Source organism: Balaenoptera borealis (genome assembly GCF_965194805.1).
Source record: "Balaenoptera borealis genome assembly, chromosome: 1".
Lineage (NCBI taxonomy): Eukaryota > Metazoa > Chordata > Mammalia > Artiodactyla > Balaenopteridae > Balaenoptera > Balaenoptera borealis.
In genome coordinates this window covers 109372492-109394739 of record NC_138860.1, presented here as the reverse complement: position 1 = coordinate 109394739, position 22248 = coordinate 109372492, and the positions used below count along the sequence as shown (strand labels likewise).

The 22248-nt window shown below is 32.6% G+C and overlaps 1 protein-coding gene across 5 annotated transcripts in view; it reads left to right on the top strand.

Moving 5' to 3' along the window:
• PTBP2 (polypyrimidine tract binding protein 2) overlaps positions 1-22248 on the top strand; it is an 85927-nt gene that overhangs the window by 5481 nt on the left and 58198 nt on the right. For all 5 annotated transcript variants that reach the window (XM_082385105.1, XM_082385104.1, XM_082385103.1 and 2 more), the window contains exon 3: positions 15996-16071. In XM_082385105.1, the coding sequence (XP_082241231.1) occupies positions 15996-16071 (76 nt within the window). The remainder of the gene's footprint in view (positions 1-15995; positions 16072-22248) is intronic.

Below are 22248 nucleotides of genomic sequence, written 5' to 3'. Positions count from 1 at the left end.
TGCCTTTTGTTTTTCTTGCCTATGGCATCTAGTACAATATTTAAATGATGAGAGCAGGCCTTCTTACTTTTTTCCTGATAATAGGGTAAATACCCTAAATGATATATTTTTTTCTTAAGTGTTTGGTACAGTTCACTAGTGAAGCTGTGTGGGCCTGGTGTTTTCTTTGTGGGAAGGTTTTAAACTACACATTCAATTTATTGAATAAATATAGGACTATTCACATTATTTATTCTGGAGTGAGCTTTGGTAATTTTGTTTTCATAGAATTAGTCTGTTTTCATCAAAGTTGCTGAACTTATTTGCATAGGGTTGTTTGTTGTATTACATTTTTATATTTTTAGTATCTGTAGAATCTATAGTGATGTTGCCTCTCTCATTCCTGGTATTGATAATTAGTGTCTTCTCTTTTCCCTATCAGTCTGGCTAAAGATTTATTGATTTTATTAATATAAAACAAATCAGCTTTTGGTTGCATTGAGTTTTCTCTTTCCCATTTTATTGATTTCTGCTGTTTTAATGTTTTTCTGCTTTGTATTTAGTTTGCTCTCTTCTTTCTTAACATTGAAGTTGATGTAGTTGACATATCTTTTCTAATACAGAGAGGTTTAATGCAGTGTATTTTCATACAAATGTTGCTTCCATGGCATCCCTCAAATTTTGACATTTATACTTCTTTTCATTCAGTTCAAAATATATTCCAATATGTTTTTTTATTTCTTTGACCCATGGGTTATTGAGAAGTATGTTATTTAATTTCCAAGTATTTGGAATTTTCCATGTATTTTTCTGTTATTCTAATTTAATTCCATTGTGCTTAGAGAACATATTTTGTAAGACTTGAATCTTTGTAATTATTTTATTGTTTTATGGTTCAAATATATATCCTGTTAGTTGTAAGTGCATTTGATAAGGATGTGCATTCTGTTATTGTTGGGTGATGTGTTCTATACATGTCAATTAGGTCATGTTTATTGGTAGTGTTGCTCAAGTGATCTGCCTTTCCTGATTTTTTATTGTTCTGTCACTTATTGAGAAAACGATATTGAAATCTCCGATATTGTGTATTCGTTTGTTTTTTCTTGCAGTTCTCCCAGTTTTTGCTTTATGTTTTTGAAGTTATAATTAGTACATAAACGTTCAGGATTACTATGTCCTCTTGATTCATTGATCCCTTTATTATTATGCAGTGACCTTTTTTATCCCCAGTAATCTTCTTTGCTTTAAAATTTAAAATTTTAAAAAATTTCTTTGCTTTCTTTTTTTTGAATTTCTTTGCTTTACTTTTTGTGATATTAATACAGCCATCTTGGCTTTCTTTTGAATACAGTTTACATGGTTTATCTTTTTCCATTATTTTACTTTCAGACTATTTGTATCCTTAGATTTTAAAGCGTATTTCTTGTAGACAGCATAAAATAGAGACTTGATTTTTAAATCCTGTCTTACACCCTCTTCTTTTGGTTGTTGAAACCCTTCACATTCAATGTTGTTATATTAATATGGTTAGTTTTAAAAGTACCACTTTGTTGTTTGTTTTCCATTTGTCCCTTGTGTTCTTCGTTCCCTTTTTTTTTCCTGCTTTCTTTTGGATTGAGTAATTTTTTTAATTCCATTTTATCTCTTTAGCTGATTAGCTTATAGCTGTTTTGTTATGTTGATAGCTGTTTTAGGATTTATAGCATACATCTTTAATTTATCACAGTCTTAACTCAAGTAGTATTTATGCTACTTTACATATACTATGTGAATACTTCTCCCCCTTTGGCCTGTGTACTATTATAACATTTTATTTCTATGTGTTATAAATTCTATATGGCATTCTTTTTATTTGTTTAAACAGCCATTTATCTTTTTAAAAGATTTAAACAACAAGAAAAATAATCTACTTTACCCTTAACATAGTTATGCACATGCATTGAATACTCAGGGCGGATTCTCTGCAGATTTCCAGAGTTCTCTCCGTGCAGCTGTCTTTGGAACTCTGCCATACAAACTCTAGTTGCTTTGGTCTCCTTGGATTCTTACCTCTTTCTTAACTCTCAGGGAGTTTTCCAAGTTCGACCTGGTTTCCTTATCTGAGCTGTGCCTTGACCTGGGCTTTTTCTCAAGTGAGTAAGCTGGGACGATTATGGCCTTACCCCATGGTTGTTTTCTGACTCTCGGGGATCATTGTTCATCATTGTCTGATGTCCAGTGGTCTTGAAAAACATTGTTCTATGTATTATGTGTGATTTTCTTTTTCTTTTATTTTTTTTCTCAGTTGGGCAAACTGGCCCATGTTATACCTTCTTGGCCAAAAGTAGAAGTTCACTTTTTTTTTAAAAAAATTACATAATATCTCTGCAGTAATAGGTTTATCTTATTCTTTGTTCTATGGATGCACCACAGTGTAGTTGCTTGACATACCACAATTTAGTTCCACATTGATGAACATTTTGGTTTGATTCCCTTTGCAGTTAAAAACTGAGCATACTAAAAATAGAAGTAAAAATGCAGTGTCAAATGAAATTTACAGTTAAAAAGTTTGTTAAAACCACAATGCCACAAGTTTCCATACTCATTTGTTTTCTACAGTTGTGTATGGGAGTGCCTGTTTTTCTACACCCTTACCAATCCTGGGTTTTAATAAAAATTTAGAATATTAGCTAATTTCACAGTAAAAAAGAGTTTTGTAATTTGTATTTTGAAATGGGTGAGATTTTTAAAATTTGGCTTTCTATTTCTGTGAACTGCCTCTTTGTATATGTGATCTATTTCAATGATTATCTTTTTTGTTATAACTCTGTATAAAAAGAAAATTGATTCATATGCATCATAGGTACTTTTTCTTACAGTTTATTACTTTTTTACCTCATGCAGTTTTGGGCATCTAGGTGTGTTTGAATTGTGAAGTAGTATAATTTAATTTTTTTGTCTCTTTGATACTTAAACATTTTTAATTTCAGTTTCTTTAAAATTGAGATTATAAGTTCTGAAGATTAAAAGTGATCATGCATAAAAAGTATTTTCCATGAATTAGGTCCTTTGTTAATGTTAACCAATTTATACTACATAAAGAATATCCAATTTTTATAGCTTTAGGGTATGTTGAAATTTCATTTTTCTTTATCCTTATAAATGTGCTGTAGACTTACTCAGTTCTCAGTGATTTTAGACTCCTTTCTATTTGGTCAGGTCAGTGAGACTGTACAACAAGAAAGGAAATTTGTGAATTTTTAACATGAAGTTTGTTGCATTTGTTTAAAATGTTTTTTTATGTTCTTTGTAATTTGTTTCAGAGGCTTCATTTCTGTACTCTTAACCATTTTGCCTTTGAAATCCTTGCAGAATAATGGGCCCAAGTAGTTAGCTTTTTTCAAGTTAAATTTCACTAGAATTTTGAAAGCACTTGTTGTAAATTGCTGAATGCACAGTTTTAAGTTGTGATATGGCTATTTTATTCATCATCATTGGCTTTCCTAGAAAATTACAGTAAAATAATGCTAAAGAAAACTTTTTTGGTAGTAGTTGAACGTAACTGACTTATAACAGGTTAACAAAAACTGTGTTGTTTGGGTTTTTAGATTTTGAGTTTTCTTAAAATGTTACATAATGCTTGCTAGGGTATTTGTATTAGAATTTCAAATTAGAGACATTAGTGTGTCTACTAAATGACAGCACTGTGTTAAAGACTGGTGATTCAAAGACATTAAGAATAGAATATATGTGTCTTGAGGGCAGGGACCTTTTTTGTTTTATTGTTTCTGTGTCATCAGTAGTGCCTGTTAAATAGTACATACTCAGTATATATTTAATGACTGTTGAAGGGTCTCTGGCTTCAACATGCTCATAATCTCATGAGCCACTTATCAATAAAAAGGTAAATATTAATTTTATTGCACAACATTCTTCCTTCTTGCTGGAGATCCAAAAGAGCTGTATCTTCTAGAACCTCATCTAGAAATAAATATACAAGGTTTAAGCAAATGCTCTATGGCTACATTAGGGAAGATTGGTTGGTAGAATCAGAGTAGATTTCATGAAATCAGTGGATTGTGACCTGTATATTGTAAATGTTTGGGAGCAGAAGTGAGCAGTATATGTTGAGGGGAAGACATGGCCAAAGTTTTGTCAATAGGCTTGCACAAATTCATAGCCATTGAACAATTTAGCTGAATGATATGGATTTTACAGCAAAGGGTTTGTGTAATATATGGGAGGGAGAGAAAAAATAGAATGGCCGAAAGGTTGGAGAAAATTTAAAGTATTTCATGTGGTAGGTAGTATTCCATATATCTGTAAGCTTCCATACATGAAAGTAGCTCATTATTCTGTTATCTTTAGAATGTGGAGACTGAGCTGCAAAATAGTTGGCTTTGGTACTGTATGGAGCACCATGAATTAGAATATAGTTGTTAACTATTCTAATCTCTTAACTTGGTCCATTTGTGTCCCTAAACTGTAATAGCTTTCTTAATTTAGTTTCAGACATACTTCATTAAGGGTTAAGGTGATTAGGTAATATTTTTACTTTAAAATTAATAACATATAACAGTTATGAAAGGTATGTGTTTTTGAGCAATGATTCATCTTATAACTGTTGTGGTGAATTTTAAACATTAAAAAAAGACACAGTAGTATCATGAAGCATTATTTATATGTCCTTCAGTCCCAACAATCATCAACGAACAACCCATTGCTAAAACTTAGGATATCCACACTCTACTTTTCTCCTCCTGTATTATTTTGAGAAAAATTCCAGGTTATTTGTTTCATCCATAAATGTTTTGGTGTGTCTCTTTAAAAGATAGGGTCAGTTCTCCCTTTCTTTCTGTTTTAAAGAAATACAATCACAGTACTGTTAGTGTACCCCCCCCCCAAAAAAATAGCAACAATTGCTTAATGTTCTCAAGTGCCAGATTTGTGTTAAGATTTCTGTTTGTCTCATGAAAGTCATAATATTTTTACAGAGTTCATTTTTCGTGGTGGGGAGGGATCAGGATCAAATAAGATCAACACATTCAATAAATTGACATGCCTTTTAAATTTCTTTCAATTTAGAAATTCTCCTTTTGTCACTGTGAGGTTTTTCATAATTACATTTTATTTTTGAAGAAAACTGGTTGTTGGTCTTACAGAGTTGTCCATAGTTTGCATATACTGATTGTATTCTGATGTTATAATTATTATGTTGTCCATATATGTCAATTGGTAGATGGATCTACAGACCATCAGGTTCTCTTTCTGTTTTTAGTAATATTTTATAAGTGGTGATATGTTTTTCCATTAGAAGATATATGATACCTGATTTTTTTTTGCATATGTCTGTGATGTTTTTTCCAAGAACATTCTTTGTAATAACTTTTTCTTCAATTTGTTTATGCTCAGCATAGTTTGCTCAATAAACATTTCTTTGTCAGTATTCTGAAAGGATATGTACAAAGAAGTATATCTTGAAAGTCCAATTAAATTTTCTGTAGTAGAAATATAGTATTAAAATTGAACATAAATTGGCATTACTGATGGTGGACAAGAAATTTTTTTTCAATGAAGGGCTTGTCAGATTAAAAGCACGTGATTTAGAATTAACAGACTAGAGTTGGCCTCTAACATTGAACAAGGGAACCTCTGAGTTTCAGTTTTACAACTTTTAAAATGGGTTTAACAGGACCTACCTCAGAAGTTATGTTGAAGATTGAATAATATGTAAAAGATTTAGCCCACAATGGCAGTAAGTGTTCAAATGATGGTGATGCTTGGTATTGTAGTTCTTTAATCTGTAAATCCTATTTAGAAGGAGCACTTTATTAGAAGTCAACTTTGAAGTTTTTATTTTTTGTCACTGATTTCTAGGAGTTTTTATATATTGTGGGTACTAAAGCTTTGTTAGTTATATATGGTACAGATAAACTCCTTCCTGTCTGTGGCTTGTTTTTTTTTGCATTGATGAGTAGAATAGGAAATTTTAACATTAAATTTACATTTTAGTTTTAAGAAATCTTAAACTCAAGGTTTTATACTATATAGTCTTCTGGATTTTATTTTGAAAATTTTTAAATTTTGATTTTCACATTTAGGGCCTCAGTTTACCTGTAATTTAATTTTTGTGTAGTGTGTTGTAAATGGTTAACAAATCTGGTACAAACTCAGTTGAATGGTTCATGTTTTTCCTACTGATCTGCAATGTTAGTTGTCAGGTTTCCATATATGTGTGAAACTTTCCCTGGGCTATCTCTTCTGTTTCATTGTCTATTACTGTCTTACTACCCAAATGTCTTAATTTAATGTGGCATCACAGTAAGTCTTGGAATCTTGGAGAGTGAATTTTGCAACTTCAAAATTGTCTTGGCATTTTCTTCACTGTATATATATTTTTAAGATCAGTTGGCTAAGTTCCATGAAGACTTTTCAGGTTTTGGTTATACTTGTACTAAATTTATAAGTTAATTAGAGAGTATTGTATTTGTGTTATCAAAAAAATAAGATGGCAGAGCTGGAGAGAACAGTGATATTTCTTTGAAGAATTTTCCCCTTCTCCATACTGTTTTAATTATAAAAGACATGCTTAATGCAGAAATTTAATGCTTTAGGCAAAAAGGAAAATAAATTAAATCATTGATAATTTTACCAAAGCTAATCAGCATTGTATGTACTTCCCATCGTTTTCCCTACATGTTAGAAGGATTTTTAAAAGCTTATGTGTAGGCATGAGGAAAGAGAGATGCTTCTTTGACAGTTTGATTTCTTCCAAAGTTATTGATTTATTCAGTACTTTTCTATTTCTCAGAATTTTATAGCATTTTTTAATTCTCCTTTTTTTAATTTTCATTAACATTACACATTCCTATTTTATCCTTTTTCTTTATTTTTCTTATCAGAGACCTTATTTTACTGGTCTTTTCAAAGTACCAGCTTTTGTTAATTTTTTTGGTTTGTTTCATGATTCACTAATTTTTGTCTTTTTCTGCCCACACTAGATCTGTTTTACTGTATTATTATTTTTTGTCCACTTTAAATTACATCACTAACATGTTTATTTTCTTGTTTAAAAATGCATTCAAGATGAAGAAAGATCAATTGATAGTTTGGGCAGAAAGCTTTGACTTTGAGAGTTCCCTTTTTTCTTTTTCTTTTTTTAAGATTGAGGTGTAATTGATGTAAAAACATTATGTTATTTTCAGGTGCACAACATGGTTTGATGTATGTATATATTGCAAAATGATTACCAGAGTAAGTTTAGTTAACATCCATCACCACACATAGTTAAATTATTTTCCTTGTGATGGGAATTTCTAAGATTTATTCTCTGCAACTTTCAAATATACAGTATTGTTAACTATATTAGCATGCGGTACATTATACCATCAGGAGTCATTTATGTCATAACTCCAAGTTTGTACCTTTTGACCACCACCTTCACTAATTCCTACCCCCGCTCGGTCCCCCCCCAAAAGGCCTGACTGTGCTTCTGTATACCACTGTTCTCTGTATCTGTGAGTTCAGTGTTTTGGGTTTTTGTTTGTTTTTTTAAGAATTTACATATAAATGATATCATATGGTGTTTGTCTTTCTCTGACTTGTTTCACTTAGCCTAATGACCTCATTTGCATGTTGTTGCAAATGGTAGGATTTTCTTCTGTTTATAGCTGAATAGTATTTCATTGTATAGATTAACCACATTTTTTTATGTGTTGATGGAGACCTAGGTTGTTTCCATGTCTTGACTTGTAAATAGTGGTACAATGAATACAGGGTGCAGATATCTTTTATAGATAGTGATTTTATTTCTTTCGGGGAAATACTCAGGTGGTATTGTTGGATCATACAGTTGTACTTTCTAAAATTTTTTGAGGAACCTCCATACTGTTTTCCTTAGTGGGTACACCAGTTTACATTCCCATCATCAGTGCACAAGTCTTCCTTTTTCTCCACATCCTCGACAGTGCTTGTTATTTCTTATCTTTTTGATAATATCCATTCTAACAGGTGTGAGGTGATATCTCATTGTGGTTTTGATTGGCATTTCCCTGATGATTAGTGATGTTGAGCACCTTTTCATGTTCCTGTTGGTCGTTCGTGTGTCTTTGGAAGAATGTCTATTTGTGTCTTCTGCTCATTCTTTAATCATACTGTTCATTTTTTCTGAGTAGTATGAGTTCTTTATTTTTGATACTAATTTTCTATATATGATTTGTAAATATTTTCTCCCATTCAGTAGGTTGCCTTTTCATCTTGTTGATGGGTTCCTTCACTCTACAGAAGCTAAAATTTTGATATAGTCCAAATTTATTTTTGCTTTTGGTGTCTTTGCTTTTGGTGTCAAAGCCAAAAAGTCATTGCTAAAACTGATGCCAAGGGGCTTAGTTATTCTAAATCCTTAGTTTGATAAGGATTGCATTGAATCTGTAGATTGTTTTGGGTAGTGTGGACATTTTAACAGTATTCTTCCAGTCCATGAGCATGGAATATCTTTCCACTTATTTGTGTCTTCTTCAATGTGTTTCATCAACGTGTTATATCTTTTTCACTTTTTTAAGCTTTGTGAAAGCTTCAAGGTATACAAAAGTAGGGTGAATGGTATAATAATATATTTTCTTTGTCTTCCTGTGGGAGAATATTAAAGCAAATCTCAGTGATTATTTTATATCATTCCTAAATACTTCAATGTGTATCTCTAATAGATAATAATCTCTTAAAGATGACATTTATATCATCACACCTAATAAAATTTTAAACAAGTTTTTCCTTTTTTATTGAAGTATAGTTGACATACAATATTATGTTAGTTTCAGGTGTATAACATAATGATTCAAAATTTACATACATTACAGATTGATCACCATAACCATCTGTCACTGTAAAAAATTGTAATATTATTAATTATACTCCCCAAGCTGTACATTACATCCCAGTAACTTATTTATTTTATAACTGGAAGTTTGTATCACTTAATCCCCTTCACTTATTTTGCCCAATCCCACCCCATCACTAAAATAATTTCTTAATATCATCTAATGTCCAACAGTAGTCAAAATTTCCCAGTCACTTTAAAGAAGTCTTTCATATTTTCTTTTTGAATCAGGGATCAAGGAAAGTCAACATGTTGATTTGGTTCTTTTAAGTCTATTTATAAGTCAGTTTTCCTTCTCCCTCCCTCTTTCTTGATTTTTTTTGTTAGAGAAACTGGGTCATCTATTCTGTACAATTTTCAGAAAAATATAATTTTGCTGATTATACCTCCATGTTGTCATTTTGTGTGTTTCTCATGTCTTGTATTTCCTGTGTACTTGTAGTTAGATGAGGCTTGATCAGATTCAGATTCAGGCTTGATCAGATTCAGGTTTAATTTTTAGCAAGAATATTTTATAAATGTATATATCCGTAATTTCTAATGTATCACACCAGGAGGAACATGTCTAGTTACCTCTTTGTGATGTTTTATCAGTAGGTTCAGTACTGACAGTTATTAGTAGGTTCAGGTGTCCTCAGCTTGATGCATCCAGTATAGAGTGCTCTATCATCCTTTCACCTAGTGGGCTTTAGTAGCTAATAATTGAGTAATTTCATTGGGTATTGCAAAAATGGTGATATTATTTTTTTTCTCTTGCATATATTTTAAAATATTTTTCTGTTCGGAAGATCTTTTTTCATCAAATATTTGGTCATACTGAAACACCCTTATTTAAAAAAAGCAGGGTAGATTTTCAGTTAAAAAATTTTTCCTCATGAGCTAGTAACTCCAGTAACTCCAATGTAATGTGAGTTCTTTAGCGTTGATGTTAGGTCGTTGTGAAGGCAAGGATTTTTATGTTTATTCCAGTCTTATTGCAATGATCATTCCTTTAAAAATGTTTAAATTTTCTCATCTTGGGCCAGCAGCAGCTCATAATACTGGTAATTTTGATACTTAACCTAAAGTATCATTTCTTTCTCCAAAACTTCAATTAGCCATTTCTTTAAAAAGAATGGTCCTTTGGTGAGACCTGGTCCTTAGAGACCACAGTAATGTGGGTGCAGAGGTGCCAGTTGCTTTTAGGTTGTTATTGTTTCAAGATGTTTTCAATTCACAAAGCTAACAAAATTTTTTTGAGACATATATTTGAACTCATTTATTTACAATTCGTATGTAATTTTACAGTTTTTCCTCTTCCAGTTTTTTGTTTGTATCTCTTGTATGTTGTAAACTCTTGCTTGCTAATGTTAACAATTGCATATATACTAGTTTCTTTAAAAAGCAACATCTGTGTTAACATTAACATTGTAATACAGTTTTAAGATGTTTGCAGTTATTTTTGTCCTTAAAGTGTATTTCGCAAAGAATGTATAGTATAATCACAGAATTTTAAAATCTATTGAGATAATTCTGTGTGCAGTTCTACCACCAAGCTAATAGTTAGGTTTTTTTGTTACATTTTGGTTTTCATTTTTAGGCAATATTTTTCATGTTGAATAAATTTTCCAAAGTCAAAACTACAAAACAAGATACATTCATAGATGTCTAGTCTTTCACTTCTGTCTACTCTACTTTGTTTTTTCTATCCCCTTATAGGTATCTGTTTTCACTAGTTTTTGGTTTATTCTTTTATTTAATAGAAGTAAGTGTGAATTTCTTTTTACTTGCTCGCTCCCACCACCTTAGAGAAAAGGTAGCACAGAATACACAGGGTTTAATATCTTACCTTTTTTACTTAATGAGAAATACACTCTGGAAATCATTCCGTGGCTATATATGGAAAATCTTCTCATTTCTTTATACCACTGTATAGAAAGTATGCAAGTACCTCAGTTCCCCATAGCCATAGTATAGTATATTGTCAAATGCTTGGGGTTTTGCCAGTCTGAGAGGTGAAATGGCATCTAAATCTAGTGTTAATTTGAATTTGTTTTTACTGTGAGCAAGATGAAACAACTTTTCTGTTTAAGGATAATTTCCATTTCGTGTGTGCTGAAAACTAATCTTATCTCTTGCCTATTTTTTTATGAGTAACTGGTCTTTCTTTCTAAATTTTCATAGGAATCTGTATTTGAAGTTTAAATTCTCTCTTTGGCTCAGGTTTTTAGGAACAGTTTCAAAATTTTATCTGAATAAACTATAATTGGATTTTGTTCTGTTTTTCTTTTCTCTCTTAATTTCATTAAAATGTTTATTGTGTTTGACCAGATATTATGATCTGTACGATTTCTTCTCTATGGAACTTACTGAGGTATTCATTACATAGTATGTGATCCACTTTTGTGACTTATATACTCATATATAAACATAAAAATATTTTCTTCTGAAAAATGTAAAAGTCTTATTTGTTGCGTTTGTCTCTAATTCATCAGAAAAAAATTTAATTCATTTATTGTACGAGGTGGGGATCCAATTTCATTTTTCTTGTCTTTTTTACTCTTATACAGATAGCCAGTTAAAATATGCAGTGTCATTTTTTTTTCACATTACAGATGTATATATTTTAGGGTAAAGGCTAAGCCACTATAACAAAATGGAAATGCAGAACATAGTGGTGTAAATAACCTAGAAGCTGATTTTTCATAAGGGAAAGTCCTGCAGTTGTAAGAAAATGGTATCAGTATGCTCCGTGAGGCTATTCACTGGGCTAAGTTTTTTTCATCTGGTTGCTTCAGTTTTTCCCTGAGCTTTTATTCTTGTCTGCATGACCTAATGATACATAATTATGCTTTTTTTTGTTTTCCTTACCTAATTCTCATCCAAAGTTTGTCTATTCTGTTGTCTTGTTTTCAAAAAATCAAATTTTGGTTTTATTGATCCTCTTCAGTGTGTTATTATATGTATTTTATATTTTTATTGGTTGTATGAGTTTGTGCTTTCACAGCTTTTAGCAGGTAGGTAGCACTCAGTCCACCTCCTTTGTAGCACCTTTGTGTTCGTGGAGGCCAGAAATACATGAGTGAGAACCTTTCTTTCTTTCTGAGAATCTAATTTTCCTCAGGAACTTGATATTCACATCCTTGTCACATGTGTTTCTGTCATGGTTCTCTCTTCTCCAGAGGAGAAAGTTGTTGGGCTAGTCTCAGTCCTGAAACCTGTCAGAGCCCAAGGACTGTGATACGATGTTATCTCTGTTTTTCAAATGAGGAAGTAAGGTTTAGAACAGGTAAGTAATTTACCAGTGACATAGTAGGTGGAAGCTGAACTACAGAATCCTTTTTCTTAATGCCGTATGGCATAGTTGTCATAGAAACAAAGAGAACTAGGTTAATTCATCACATCAATCGACTAAAGAAGAAAAATCATATGATATCACTAGATGAGGAAAAAACATTTGACAGAATTCAGCACCCATTCATGATAAAAATTCTCACTAAACTAGAACAGAGGGGAACTTCCTCAACTTGACAAAGAACATCTACCAAAAAACCCTACAGCTAACATCATATTAATGGTGAGAAACTCAACACTTTCTCATGAAGATCAAGTGCAAGGCAAGGGTGTCCCTTCTCACCACTTCTTTTCAACATCCTCCTGGAATTCCTTGCTGATGCAGTAAGGCAAGAAAAGGAAATTAAAGGTATACAGATTGAGAAGGAAGGTATAAAACTTGTTGGCAGATGACGAGATAGTCTATGTACAACATCCAAAAGAATTGACTAAAAATTTCATGGAACTGATAAGTAGTTATTGCAGGATTGCAGGGTACAAGGTTAATATATTAATAGGAAAGTCGATGGTTTTCCTATATACCAATGGTGAGCAAGTACAATTTGAAATTAAAAATAAAGTACAGTTTACATTAGCACCCCCAAAATTGAAAATCTTAAGTATAAATCTAACAAAATATATATAAGATCTACATGAGGAAAACTACAAAACTTTGATAAATGAAACCAAAGAACCAAGTAAGTGTGGATAGATATTCCACGTTCATGGATAGGAAGACTCAGTATTGTCAAGATGTCAGTTCTTCTGAAATTGATATGTAGATTCAGTGCAATCCCAATCAAAATTCCAGCAAGTAGTCATATGGATGTCAACAAACTGATTCTGAAATTTCTATGGAGAAGCAAAAGACCCAGATAGCCAACAGTATTGAAGGAGAATAGCAAAGTTGGAGGACTGATGCTACTCAACTTCAAGATTTAGTATGAAGCTACAGTGATCATGACAGTGTGGTTCTGGTGAAAGAACAGACAGGTTGATCAGTGAAACAGAATAGAGAGCCCAGAATAGAGCCCCCCCCCCCCCCATAAATATAGTCAACTTATTTTTGACAAAGGAGCAAAGGTAGTCTCTCCAACAAGTGCTACTGGAACAGCTGAACATACATGTACAGAAGAATGAATTGAGACACAGATGCTACACTTTTCACAAAAATTAACTCAAAATGGATCATAGACCTAAATATAAAATGCAGAACTATAAAACTCTTAGAAGATAAGGTAAGAGAAGATCTAGATGAGTTGGGTATAAAGATGTATTTTTAGGTACCACACCAAAGACATAATCCATGAAAAAAATAATTGATAAGCTGGACTTTTGCAAAAGATACATGTGATAAAGGGCTGTTATCCAAAATATACAAAAAACTTTTAAACTCAGCAATAAGAAAACAACTCGATTAGGAAATAGACCAAAGAACTTAACAGACATCTCACCACAGAAGATATACAGATAGCAAATAAGTATATGAAAAGATACTTCATATCATATGTCATTAAGGAAATGCAAACTGAAATAACAGTGAAATACTGTTACACTGTCAGAATAGCCAAAGTCTGGAACACTGGAAACCATAAATGCTGGCAAGGATGTGGAGTGTCAGGAATTCTCATACATTCCTGGTGGGAATGCAAAATTATATAGTCACTTTGGAAAACAGTTTGGCTGTTCTTACAAAACTGACCATACTCGTACCGTACGATCCAGCAACTCCTTGGTATTTATTCAAAGGAGTTGAAAACTTACGTATACACCGAAACCTGCACGTGGATCTTAATAGCAGCTTTATTCATAATAGCCAAAACATGGAAGCAACCAAGATGTCCTTCAGTAGGTGAATGGATTAATGAACTGTGGTACGTCCCAACAATGGGGTATTTATCAGCAGTAAAACAAAATGAGTTATCAAGCCATGAAAAGGCATGAGGGATACATGGTACCATAAATGCAAATTACTAAATGAAAGAAGCCAATTGAGAATGGTACATACTATGTGATTCCAGCTATATTCTGAAAAAGGCAAAACTGAGGAGACAACAAACAAGATCAGGGGTTGGGAGGAGTTTGGATGAATAGGCAGAGCACAGAGGATTTTTAAGGTAGTGAAGATACTGTGTATGATGTTATAATGACGGATATGTCATTACACATTTGTCCAGACCCTTAGGTATTAAAAGGTACAGTATTAAACCCTTAGGTAAACTGAACTTTGGGTGATTATGATGTGTCAAAATAGGTTCATCCTTGGTGATAAATGTACCAGTCTGGTGGAGGATGTTGATAATGGGGGAGGCTATGCATCTTTGGTGGCAGGGGATATATGGGAAATCTGTTCCTTCTCAATTTTATTTTAAACCTAAAAGTGTTCGAAAAAATAAAAAAAAAACAACTAGGAAACATTTTTGTTGTTGATAGTGAACCAGTAATGGATGTCAGCAGTTCTTAAACTTCAGCATGCTTCAGAAGCATCTGAAAGGCTTGTTAAAACTCAGGTTGTTGGATCCTGTCTCCATTGTTCTGTTCAGTACGTCTAGGATGGATCTGAGAACATATGTTGCTAAGGAAATTTCCAGGTCTAATGCTGCTCTAGGGACCACACTTTAAGGATCTCTAAAGTATCTAACTCTATATATCATATCATGTCCTTATAAAACAGTGCCATGCTGAATCTTCCATACTTTGATTAAAAAATTAAATATGATGTAAATATGGTATTAATGTGACTTGATACTATGTTTTTATTTTCCTCATGCTTGTATTTCTGTGAACTTGATGCTAACAAGTAGAAAGCTTTTAAAAAAGGGGATGACATATAAATATTTGTTCATCACTGTGATACTTATTATAATACAGCTTATTAAAGTATGAGTTTAACACAAATTAACATAAATTTTATGGTTAATTCAGATTGTTTTGGACTTTCTAAATTGCTTTGGTAAATTATCTCCTTTGTACATTTTTTTCCACTTTGGTGGTTGCATTCAACTTTGTCCTGATTGTCTAAATCAGCTAGTGTTGATTGAGTTATTTTAAATATTAATTACCCATGTATGTAAGTATACACATACTTAAAATATGCAAAACAGTTGACGTAGCTTTTTTAAATATTAGTCTGGTCACACATACTTTTGTATGTACACACATTTTTAAAATAGTTGAAACAACATTGGTTGGTTTGAACAACTGTGCAGTTCTGGAAACATACGATTTATAACCTTTTCTTTAAAGGATTTAAAGACATGATTCAATCTCTTTATATTGGCAGAAGGAAATTTCTCATTCCATAGATTTTTGCCTTTGTTTACAGTGTTCTAGCCATTGGAATATATATCTAATTGTTTAATTTTAATGATTATGAAAATGAATTATCCAGCTCATGTAAATGAGTTGTCCAGCTCACCAGTGTGAAGTTCTCATTTTCTAAAGACCTGAGTTATCTGGATGAGTAAAGGGCTGTGAGGCTGAAGGATTCACAGAGTGTCTGTGAGAAAGTCCAGCTGCTGTGGCATTAGTTTGTTTATTTAAAAAAATGATGTAGTTCTCCAAGCCTTCTGATTATGAAACCTAATCAGTTTTCCTATTTATTGTCTGTTGGACTTGGGTGAATGGAAGGAAGGAAACACTGTTGGCTTTGTGGAAAAGGAAGAGATGGATAGGAGAGTGGAGTTAACTTATTATTTTAGGGATTAAATTTTTTATTCCCAGTAGTGTAACACCTGACATTTGGTTTTCAGTGACACTGTTTGAAAAGTTACCAGATAAGTGACAGACTTTCAGATTAATATTTTTAAATGTAAAGGGGTCTTATGCTAATTTGTTCTTGTTTTAACAGAGAGGATCTGACGAACTACTCTCAGGCAGTGTTCTCAGTAGTCCAAACTCTAACATGAGCAGCATGGTGGTTACAGGTAAGTGTTAACTCTCTTAACAGTCTCATTATTTGACATTTCACAGAGCAGAATGTTAAAACAAAAGTTCAGTGTGTTTTACCAGAATAGCCTTTATTTTTAAATACTCTGTGTTGAAACAGTTTAGAGAAATTTTACTATAGTATGTATGTGTCAAGTGCAAAAACCTGAAGTGGGTGATTTGTGGGCAAGTAACTAAATCTGATTGCTTTTTTTTTTTAAATCACAAAAATGTAACCTATTTTTCTTTCATGTTACAAGTTTCCTCACTCTCACTCCTTTTGTACTTTTGTGCTTAGCTTTTATTGTGTCATAAAATATTTTTATTTTAAGTATTTTTTCTTTATCCCACAAATCCTAAAGCCCAAACTGTAAAAAAAAAAAAAAAAATACCATAAGATTCATTTGCATAGCTGTTTTTTTTTATGTGCTTTAAATCTTTTTTCTGTGTGGTAACAGTATTTTTAACTTTTTGGATTGGTTTCCTTTATTTATTTACTTGGAAATATAAAATGATCTATGTAATCTTCATAGTTAGGGTGTTTAAGCTTTATACGTTTGAAACATTACTGTTGGTTGTTTGTAATGTCTGTCTATAAATAAATATAGACTAATTTTTAGAGCTTAGTTTTATGGCCAGTGGAGCAAATTTGAATCTGATGATGAGTGAATTAGTTTGCCTTATAACCCTACATTTTATATTATTACCTAAAGCCAAAGTTTCTTTTTTCTAAACCCTTTTCTGAATTAGTTGTTTGAGGAATGATATTGGGCAATATAAAGATTGTAAAAGAATGGAAGCATTTTGATTTCCTTCAGGTAGCCATGCTTGTGTATATGTACACCTCAGTGCACATGTACACATCCCTGACAATTAAGTAAAAATTATAATGAAGTATTTTTCAAATATAGTTATAATGATGTTAAGATGAATTTTTCTGCACATCATCATTACTGAGTTTTCCATGTCATGATTACAAAGCAAAATCACTAGGCCATGATTTTGATAGTCAAGGTACCATGTACAAATAATTGAACAAACAGGCTCAAATGTCTGTATCTCTGCTTTGCCAGTTTCATGTTTTTTGAAGTAGTACATTTAATGATTGATAATGGAAATGTTTTTTAAATTAATATGTAGGGCTATGACAGAGTACTGGTAGCAGCCTTTCCTTCTTTCCATCTTTCCCCAAAATCAAAAACTACAAAACTGAATAAAATATATGGGACACCTGTTGTCTGGAATTGATGAGTAAATAGTACAAGATAATGAAACCTGAGATAAGGGAAACATATGAAGTGAGTCTCATGAATACTTTGGCTTTTCTGCTTTGGGGTACCCTACTGTTGTAGCATATGGAGGTGGAGCTGAAGTAAAGCATGGAGGTCTCACTGTGCTGAAGAGACTAAGATTGGAATTCAAAGCTGCTGAGACATTTGGGATTTATGGAGAAGGATCCTGAAAAAGGAACTTGTCCAGGGGTTTGGGCATAGGTTGGAGGGCAGAATTTGGTGTGGGGATTCTTACTTAATTCAGAATTTTGAATAATGGCTGGGCTGCATATATGCAGGTTGAGACTCTCCTGGTCTATCAGAAATGACCAACTGTGGGTCAGAGCTAGAATGGTGATTCCATAGGTTGTGCAGTGCTCTGAGACATTGGAGTTCTGGGTAGTTAGAATGCGTATGTCTTGCAGATTACTTCAGACATTCTGTTTAGACTGCAAAAAGCTCAGGCCTTAAGAGAAAGGATCATACACTATAGTAAGTGACAGCCGTAAGACTAAGTTAAGAAACTCTGATAGTCCAGCCTGACAAGACATGAAGGAGTCACCAGTAATTGAATTGCCTGCCTAAATAAAACAACATGCCCTAAGGAAGACAACATGATTCAGTCTTCCCACAGCTATCATCCACGGTATCCTGCATACCATCAAATTTTACGAATCTTGTGAAGAAGCATTCAATAAGAATAGACCTCAAAATGACCTTGATATTGGAATTAGCAGACAAGGACTATAAATATTTTTAAAGCTATAAAAGAAAATATTGAAATAATGAACATGGAAGAATGTGTTGAGAAAAGAACTATAAAGAAAGCATATAGAAATGCTCTAATTGAAAAATACAAAATTTGGAATGAAAAATTCACTGGTTGAGACTAACAGCAGTTTGAAGACAACTGAAGAAAGGTTAATGAACTTGAATACAGATTGATAGAAATTACTCAGTCTTCCAGAGAGAGTAAAAGTATATCTTTGGGGCGATCAAGCAGTCTAACATATGTGTAATTGCAGTTTCAGAGAGGGAGTAAAGAGAATGGTACCAAATATTTATGTAATTGAAGCAGTAATAGTTGAAAACTTCTAAAATTTGAAGAAAACTGTCAGGTAGGATAAGTAAAAAACATACCAAGGCACACAATAATCAAAATATTGAAAACTAATAATAAAGAGAAAATGTTATAAGCAAGCAAGAAAAAGATATCTCACAGGAGACTAACATTAAAAGAAAAAAAAAAGTTCTTTAGGCTGAATGGAATAGCACTAGACAAAAACTTGGATCTGCAGGAGATAACAAGGAGTACCAGGATTGGTAAATAAATGTGTGAAAATTTAAAAAATCTGTCTCTTTTACTCCTTTAAACTTCTTTGAAAGACTGTTTAGGTATACAGAAACCCTTTTAATTATGTGGTTCATTCTGTACATAGATGTTTATATGACAGTGATTAGCACAAAGTGAATATAAATGGAATTTTACAGTTTAAGGTTTTATATTTTACATGAAGTGATAGAGTATTAACTCTTACATAAGAATATACTGGTAAATTAAGGTTGCATATTGAAACAATGTCTTTAAAAAGGTAGAAAGACATATTCAAAAGCAAATAGAAAGTTGGAGGGCTGACTCCTCCTTTTAAAAGTTACTGTAAACCTTACACTAACCAAAACAAAGTCGTATTAGCATAAAGAAAGATAAATAGATCAATGGAACAGAATAGAGAGTCTGGAAATAAAGCCACACAGTTATGGACAACTGGTTTTTGACAAAGGCACAAAGGCAATTCAGTGGAGGAAAAAAATAGATTTTTCAGCAAAGGATTCTGTAACAATAGGCTATCCATATGCTACCAACAACAGCAGCAACAAGCTATCGGTACTTGGATCTATACTTCATACAAAAATGAGCTCCAAATGGACTTTGATGTAAATGTAGAACCTAAAAATTATAAGACTTCTAGAAGAAAGCATAGTAGAAAATCTTTGTGACCTTGGGTTATGCAGAGATTTCTTTAATGGGGTCATAGATTGACCCCAAAAGCACAATCTATGAAAGAACAAATGGGACTTCATTAGTTTTAAAAACTTACATTATTCAAAAGACATTGTTAAGAGAATGAAAAGATAAGCCATAGAGCGGCAGACATCTTTACAAAGATGGCTGATATATATACATATATATATATAGCTGATAAAGGATTTTTATCCAGAATATATATAAATTCAGACTACGTATATAAACTCTAAAACTCAACAATAATGCAGCAAACAACCCAATTTGATAAATTGGCAAAAGTAATTGAATTGGTCAGCAAAAAAAATATACAGATGGCAAGTAAGCACATGAAAAAGATGTTCAGCATCATTTGTTGTTAGAGAAATGCAAAGTGAGATAACATTACACATCTCTGCAACAGCTAAAATTTAAAAGATTGATCATACTAAGTGTTGGAAAGGATGTGGGGGAACTGTAACAGTCAAATACTGTTGATGGGAAAGTAAAATTATAGAACTACTTTGGAAAACAATTTAGCTAAACATTTACTGTATGATCCAGCTATTTGTTTTCTAGGTGCTTACCCAAGGAAAATGAAAGCATATACTCATTAAAACTCTCATATGAATGTTCATAGTAGCTTTATTCGTAATATCTAAAATCCAGAACAACCCAAGTGTCCATCAGCAGATGAATATATAAAAAGATAGCTCTTTTGGTATTGAATTCCATTGCATACAGTGAAATACTGCTTGGCCATATAGAGTGACCTATGTTACATGCAGCAGCAGGGATAAATCTCTTAAATAATTATGCTCTGTGAAAGACAGGGAAAAAAAAGAGTATGTCCGGTATGAGTCTATTTATATAAAACTTTAGGAGATGCATATTAAAGCAAATTGGTGGTTGCTTGGAATTTAGAGGTGGGTAGAGCAAGGGAGAGGGTTGTAAAGGGCATAAGGAAATTTGAGGGTGATGGATATGTATATTCCCTTATGCTGAAGGTTTCACAGATGTAAATATATGTCAAAACTTGTTAGATTATAACTTCATAGGCAGCTTATTTTATGTGAATTGTACCTCAAAAAGATTATTTAAAAAGAAAAGTCCATAGAGGAATTAAAATGGAATACTATCAGATATAGCAAGAGAAGAACAACAAAACACTGGACAGTTAGAAAATAAAGAGAGATAGATGTTAAACCCAGTCATAAACGTAAATGTAAATTGGTTAAACTAACATAGTTTAGTGCAGTAACCACTAGTTTTGTGAGACTGTGGAGCATATGGAATGTGACTACTCCTAATTGAGATGTAAATGGGTGTGTGTGTTGTTCAAAGACGTACCAAAAAAAAAAACGCAAAATAATCTCATTTTTAAAAATACTGATTTAAATGTTGATATGGTAATATTTCAGATATATTGGGTTAAAATATATTATTAAAATTAATTTATTGGCAACTATATGCCAATAATGTGGACAACCTGGAAGAAATGGACAAATTCTTAGAAAAAGTACAACCTTCTGAGACTGAACCAGGAAGAAATAGAAACTATAAACAGACTAGTCATAAGCACTGAAATTGAAACTGTGATCAAAAATCTTCCAACACACAGAAGTCCAGGACCAGATGGCTTCACAGGTGAATTTTATCAAACATTTAGAAAAGAGCTAACACCCATCCTTCTCAAACTCTTCCAAAAAATTGCAGAGGAAGGAACACTCCCAAACTCATTCTATGAGGCCACCATCACCCTGATACCAAAACCAGACAAAGATACTACAAAAAAAGATTACAGACCAATGTAACTGATGAACATAGATGCAAAAATCCTCAACAAAATACTAGCAAATAGAATCCAACAACACATTAAAAGGATCATACACCATGATCAAGTGGGATTTATGCCAGGGATGCAGGGATTCTTCAATATACGCAAATCAATCAATGTGATAAACCATATTACCAAATTGAAGGAGAAAAACCATATGATCATTTCAATAGATGCAGAAAAAGCTTTTGACAAAATTCAACACCATTTATGGTAAAAACTCTCCAGAAAGTTGGCATAGAGGGAACCTAATATACTAAAGGCCATATACCACAAATCCACAGCAAACATCATTCTCAATGGTGAAAAACTGAAAGCGTTTCCTCTAAGATCAGGAACAAGACAAGGATGTCCACTTTCTCCACTATTAATCAACATAGTTTTGGAAGTCCTAGCCACGACAATCAGAGAAGAAAAAGAAACAAAAGGAATCCTAATTGGAAAAGAAGAAGTAAAGCTGTCACTGTTTGCAGATGACATGATACTATACATAGAGAATCCTAAAGATGCCACCAGAAAACTACTAGAGCTAATCAATGAATTTGGTAAAGTTGCAGGATACAAAATTAAAGCACAGAAATCTCTTGCATTCCTATGCACTAACAAAGAAACATCAGAAAGAGAAATGAAGGAAACAATCCCATTCACCATTGTAACAAAAAGAATAACATACCTAGGAATAAACCTATCTAAGGAGGTAAAAGACCTGTACTTAGAAAACTATAAGACACTGATGAAAGAAATCAAAGATGACAAACAGATGGAGAGATATACCATGTTCTTGGATTAGAAGAATCAATATTGTGAAAATGACTGTACTGCCCAAAGCAATCTACAGATTCAATGCAATCCCTATCAAATTACCAATGGCATTTTTTACAGAACTAGAACAAAAAATCTTAAAATTTCTATGGAGACACAGAAGACCCTGAATAGCCAAAGGAGTCTTGAGGGAACAAAAGGGAGCTGGAGGAATCAGACTCCCTGACTTCAGACTATACTACAAAGCTACAGTAATCAAGACAATATGGTACTAGCACAAAAACAGAAATACAGATCAATGGAA